A 6,423-nucleotide genomic window follows, 5' to 3' on the forward strand; every position below is an offset into this window, starting at 1 on the left:
ATGTGAGTCTTATTTACTACAAAGCAAACGGAAACTATTTATCGACAGTACACTACTTGACAGAGAAATGTTCTTATATTTCTCTCCCCAATTTAAATGATAAGTATTGCTACCAAGAAAAAAAATAGAATCATTTCTCTCCTAGCTGGATAAAAATAGGTCAAGTAATTTAAGCCAGTCCATTGCAATTAAAATTCTGACATTGCCATTGTTTCTTCTATTCTGGGGGGAAAAGACAAACAGAACACATGATAATAGGAGTTCATTGGCTAAGTCACTTGATGTGCCACCCATTGTTGTCTTGCTCCAACCTGCCTGGCAGCTCTGATTCTGATGATAGTGGTACAGTACCAAAATGATAAATACCATCTCTGAAGCTGTGTAACACCTCTTTTGTGCTAGCAAAACAATACGGTTGGAGAGGAGAAAATTGCCAATGGCTTGGGTCCTGAATTCCTTGAATTCTAAATTTATTTATTTCTTTGGAGACAATGTTATCTGCCAAGCTTATTTTAAAGTAAATTTCACTGAATCAATTAGACAGCAACACTCATTCCCTTTAAACATCCTGTGGCCCTTTCACAAGATTAGAGCCTGTGGCTTGGTCACATTCCAACATAGATAACCGCGTTCTGCATTCCTAGATATTTCCCTCCACCTTTCCAAACACTCGCCAGCCGTCGAATGCATTATTATTTACACTTGCCCCAAAACAACAGTTCTGTTGTGAGAGTGCAGAGTATCAGTTTTAGCTGACAGGCTGTAGCATTGCTCATGATACTGTTAACAAAAGAAAATCCCTTAGCCGATACATCTTTTGAAATATGAGGCAAATCTCAATTACGTACACTTGTCCTAAGTTAAGGTCTCATGTAAGCAAAATACTCTTATTTTCATAAAGGGTGTCTACTTTGAAATCTTTTTGATAAAAAATTTGTTGCTCAAATATATGCTGTTTGCTTCTAGAAAGAAAACGAAGCATTCAGAAAAGGTAAACAAACAAATAATAAAACAACAACAAAAAACCCCTCTTAAGCAAATGGCTTTCTTTTGACCTTCTAAATAAATTCCACAAGGGGGCGAAAACACCTAATGGTCTGGGACTGCAAAGTTTATATTTCAAAGCCGGCCATCCATAATAGATTAGTGGATTAATATTTTGCTCTAAAGGATCTGGCCTTTAATGTTGACATCAATTTATAGCTATCCCAGGCGTTTACAGTAGTAAAAGTCACGGAGACCATAAACTTCACAATAGATGTCAGCCTTCTGGTACTAGTGCTCTAGCCTAGCACCCCATAAACAGTGGTGATTAGGTAACTGTCCTTCAAGACCCATCCACAGATGTAACGTCTTTATCAGCTCCCGCAAAAATACCGCCACCAGGATTTCAGCAGCCACAAGGCAGAGGTACAAGTTTTCATCAACGTGTTCTTATTTTTCTGACTTGTTTCTATGATGTTCTTGCTTATCATTGATCTCATCTTGAAAAATCAAGCGTGGAGTATCTATTTGTGGGCAAAGCTTAAAGAACAGACACTCTCTTGTACCATATTAGAACTTTTTGAAAAACAGCCAAGGTACAGAGGTCAAATTTCCCCATATGCTCTAAGCAACTTAGTAGGAAGCAAGACCACAAAAGGTTTTGCAAATGTCCGCCAGTAGCCCGGTGAGCTAGGTCACTGTACAGGTTTCATTAATCAGGTTGTTCAAACAAGGAGTTATTTTTCCTCCGCTTGAGAGACCTGCAGATACCGCATAGAGTCTGCTCAATTGTTGATCGAGAAAGAGTTTTAATGCAATAGAGAGCATTCAAATGAATAGGGGGTGGGGTGGGGGGTTGTGTTTGTACTGAGGAGAAATTGTGCTTTTAAACCAGCTTCTCTGTTTGAGTCCTCTGTTCTGGCAGAGATGGGCTCAGGATCTAATAATAGTTCCTTGAGCTCTGCATCTCCACATACGTGTTCCGGTGGTGTTAGAGCCGCAGGAGGAATTTAGTGACAGAGCAGGTGTTGTGGCTTATTTCCTGGCAGAATAAATAAATGGTGAAGGGTGGTGGCAAGACAATTCTTTTGCTTCTTTCTTTATGCAAAAAAAAAAAAGGGGGGGGGGAAGAAAAAATACAATGCCTCCAATAGCTTTCCTTTTTTTTTTCCCTGGCGCAAGTGAAAAAGAACAGGAATGGCTGTATTAATACGTATGCAAACATATTTTTTCGCTTGAGCCTCTGGAAAAAAAAAAAAAAAAGGAAAAGAAAAACTTGCGGAGAAAATGCCTAGCCAGGAAGATTTACTGCTGATTGCAGATTTAGTATTGACATATCTTAGCTGAAGAAAACTTCAGCTTGAACTATTAATGTGGGGAATCTGGATTCGCTTTTTAAAACGGGGTGAAGAGTTTTGAATGATTTTCAATTTTCAGAGAAATTATTTATTTAGAGCATAATTTTTAAGAAGTGTCAGTTATAGAGGTATAAAAAGCCCAGTGGAGTGTGCATCTTAATTTTAATGGCTTGCCTTGGAAATAGAATTGTAGAATGTAGGTGATCTGAATTATACTGAAATAAGCCTTGACGCCAGGCTCACTGTAATTTAACACTTCTGTTTCCTTTTTTTGTTATGAAGTATGGGATTTAAGATTAGAATCTAAGAGTCAAAAAGAAATGCTCTTTTAAAGTTATTATTTGTTAGATTTTCCTCAACCTGTGTTTCTTTACTTCTCCAGTGGGTCAAATATAAAAGACTGTATTTTTTCTTGAAGGTAGGTGTATTGCTCTTATAAGCTAAGAAAACGAGAGGGAAAACAAAATTCCATCTTCAAACTGGGATAACTTGAGATTTTAACAATATGACCTTTTCTTTTGCTTGGTTATAGGCAAAACTTGACACCTACTTAACTGTAATTATGTCTTCCTGGTAACACTTTTAGGTAAAATTAAACAATCCTATCCTTATGTTCTTTGCACCCCTTGTCTGTAACAGAAAAGGCTCGGAATTCTGGAAAACAGGGCATGCTTGAAAGGGAAGATCCTGTGATGACTGTAATTTGACCTTTGAATCAACCTCCCTGTGTAAATTTTAAATATTATAGAACAAAATAGAAAGCCTCAAGGTGGAATTCTGCCCCCTCTTCCTCTTAGGACTATAAACCAGTCAGAAGCTATTTCAGAGATTAAGCTTGAAAATGTGTGCCTCTCCTTAGGTCTTTTGCTGAGAAATAAAATTCGTCACTAGAGATAAAGGTAGATTTATGTTTAATGCCACCCTCACCAATCTCCCGGTATATTATCCTGATCTACATTTACATAGTCGAATCAGGTATGACTAGAAACACTTGGTTGCCCCCCCTCCCACCCCATGAAAAAAATTTCTATTAATATTTAGTGTTACAAACCTCCCTAACTCTGGAGTACACTTGAATATGATGGCAATTAAGAAAAAAAATGCTCTTTGACAACTTTGCAGCTTCTGATTAAACCACACCAAGAGGCACGTTACAATGATAACAATGAAGTATTATGCCAATTATGTTAAATCCTGCTCTCCACTTAAGCTCATCATGACCTGTTTTTAGTGTCCTGTAATTTATCCTTTGGAATGCTTACTCTCATCAATAAAGTGTTCAACTTCAAGAGAGAAAAAGCCACCAAAAGGAGCAGCCACCCCCCAAATGACTTCTAGAAAACAAGTATTTCTTAACTTTTTATTGACATTGGCAAATTAAAATAGAATAAATTAACAAGTATTTTCTCAAAAAAATGTTTTGTACAAAAATACTGTCAAAATTTCCTAAAAAGCTTTCAACACAGTAGTATCTTTTCATGTACTGAATAGAACTATTAGCACAGTGTCAAAAATGTTGAAGACAGAAACAAAATAAAAATCTGTGAAATGTTTGCCACTGACGACATTCCACACCTTATTATTGTCTGTACATATGGGGGAGGGGACAGCCAACTTGAAAGTGAACAGTATGACTTTTCCTGATCCAGACGGTTTGGCCCACATCTGTTTAATCTTCCAGTTTAGCATATTTAAAAAATTAGTCTGTACTCAAATGCATAGTTAAAAAAACGAAGCGAGATGGCAGAGTTTGTGCAGTAATATCTGCCCTTCAAAGTTCATGCAACCAACTAATGCAATTTTTCCTTTCACTCGTCAATCTGAATGCAACTCAGTCATTTGAAACCATCTACAAAATCCACAAGATTAAGCAGTTTGCCAAGATTAATATCTAACAGTTGAGCACTGGAGAAAGTGAGGAAATAAGGAGTAAAAACAAACAACAAAAAAGACCAAGTTAGCTAGATATTTCAACTACATAAGGGAGGTGAATGTCAAGGCTACAAAACGAAACAAAAACAGGAAAAAAAAAAAGTGGCAGCAATTTTTTAAACCAATTTGTACAAGTTTATAGTTTACTTTGTTTCCAAGTTCTCAAACCTTTCAAGATCTGAAAAGCGAGATACTGTGTCTAAGGGAATGTTTTTTTTTGTTTCTTTTCTTTTTTTTTTTTTTTGTTTTTTTTTAATTCACACCGAAGTTGGGGGTTTGATTTCTTTTCGCCGGGGTTTCGATCAAGTCAACAGCTTACTCTGCTGGGCTGCTGTTTGCACACGAAGTCCGTCATAAAATCAAACTCGTTTTGCCCCAGCCAGAGTTCGGGCAGCTCCTTGATGCGGTCCAAACCCATTTCTATCACTAAGGACATAAGCACTTCCTCGTCGATGAAATCAGTGTCTATGACATTGGGCGGCAGCATTGCAGCAGGGACGTGGGCCACGGAGGCGGGCATGTTGCTGCTGCTGCCGCCGCCGGAGCCGCCGCCGCTACCGCTGCCCGCGCCGCCACCCGAGGTGCCGCCGGAGCCGCCGGGGGTGCTGCTGCCGCCGGAGCCGCCGGGGGTGCTGCTGCCGCCGCTGTGCTTGGGGTTGCAATCTCGGAAGTGCTGGTTTGTCCCGTTCATCTGGTGGCCTGCAGCGGGGTGCAAATCCGGCATGTAGTGGTTGTGGGGGTAGGGATGATGGTTGAAATACTGGTTGTTGAGCTTCTGCAGCTGCATGCTGGCCGGCAGGGAGCCTCCCTGGCTGGCCACCGGGGGGCCCATGAACTGGGAGTTGTTGAACCTGGCCGCGGGGGCCAGCGCGCTCGGGGGGTGCCCTCCGTTCACAGTCCCCGGCCCCATCGCATGCCTGATGCCGCTCGTGGCATTCATGTTGCCCGCGCCGTAGTGTATGTGCTCGCCCATGAGGGCGTTGAAGGCGTGTTGGGGCTGCTGCTGCTGGTGGTGATGGGGGCTCGGGAACTGTCCCATGCCCATGCGATGGGCAGGGTGGTGGTGCAGCCCGTTGGTGCCGTCGGGGAAGCGCCCGTGGTTCATGGCCATCATATGGTCTGCCATTTCCAGTCCTGAAAGTGAAAAGGGCAGACGGTAAGACTCGCGCCACACGTGCCGCCCACCAAGGCGCACCCCACTTTTTCTTGCCTGTGTCCCCTGGGCTCCCCGGACGCACGTCGGCTGCGAACCACTAACTAACCCCAGGCTCCTGCTAGCAGCCCGTGCACCCGGGGCTCGCCACGGCGGCGGACCTGCCACCCGCCACAGAGCTGGGCGCCGAACAAACAGCCCGCTCCCCTGCGGTCGGGCGGGCGGACCCGTGCCCACACCCCCCTCTGCTCCCCGAAGTCGCCTAATAAAGGAAGTGCCCCGTAGCCGTGCCGCGAACTTCAGGCATTAAATCAGCCCTCCTCATCCTGTTGTTGCACATCCTGTTGTTATTCCCCAGCTCCGCCTCACGCTCTTCCTCCGGGCAAACCCAGCCCTCGGAGGACTGGGCTGGCAGGCGCCCCAGCCAGCTTCGCCCGCCGCGCTTACCTTCCGTCTTTGCGATTTCTGCTCCGAAGACCGAGGGCGGGATCGTCGGGTCCGGGACCGGCTCAGCCGCACATAGAGGGGGCCTTCCCGGGGTGCAGGGCGCTCGCGGTCGCGACGTCGGCGCAGAGCTCTTGCAGCAGCCGCCGGAGCAGAATCGGAGCCGTTCCCTTTTATGTCCCCTCCGCTGCCCTCACAGCTCGGTAAGACCGCCCGGCAGCTGCCAACAATGAGCTGTGTTTCTTAGGGCTTTGGCCACAGTTAATTTAAGGGATTCAGGAAGGGCGGAGCTAGAGCCTCCCGGGCGGGGCGGCGGCAAAACGCGGACACCGGAGCCCCGGGCACGCGGGACCGGGTAGCGGAGCCGCGTCCCCGCGGCCAGAGGCACGTGCGCAGAGGCTGCGGGCCCAGGCGCCGCCTCAGTGCCGCCGGACTCTGGTCTCCTCCCTGCCCACACACCCCCGGCCAGCCTGGTCGCCCTCGGAGCGGGAAGAAAATGCCCCCTGCACTTCTAGCCCCGAAGTAGCGCCTGCCCCGAGAAGAGCGAGGAAA

The 6,423-nt window shown here is 45.1% G+C and overlaps 1 protein-coding gene across 1 annotated transcript; it reads right to left on the bottom strand.

Annotated features, from left to right (window-relative positions):
* Positions 1 to 4,482: 4,482 nt before the first annotated feature.
* CITED2 (Cbp/p300 interacting transactivator with Glu/Asp rich carboxy-terminal domain 2) lies at positions 4,483 to 6,050 on the bottom strand. The gene is made up of 2 exons (XM_039243586.1): positions 5,875 to 6,050; positions 4,483 to 5,408 (listed from the first exon to the last, which is right to left on the bottom strand). Exon 2 carries the CDS (start codon positions 5,398 to 5,400, stop codon positions 4,582 to 4,584), a length of 819 nt encoding a protein of 272 aa, XP_039099517.1. The 5' UTR covers positions 5,401 to 5,408; positions 5,875 to 6,050; the 3' UTR covers positions 4,483 to 4,581.
* Positions 6,051 to 6,423: the final 373 nt, after the last annotated feature.

The sequence above is a fragment of the Hyaena hyaena genome, unplaced genomic scaffold (genome assembly GCF_003009895.1).
Source record: "Hyaena hyaena isolate Hyena2069 unplaced genomic scaffold, ASM300989v1 scaffold_229, whole genome shotgun sequence".
Taxonomy (NCBI): domain Eukaryota; kingdom Metazoa; phylum Chordata; class Mammalia; order Carnivora; family Hyaenidae; genus Hyaena; species Hyaena hyaena.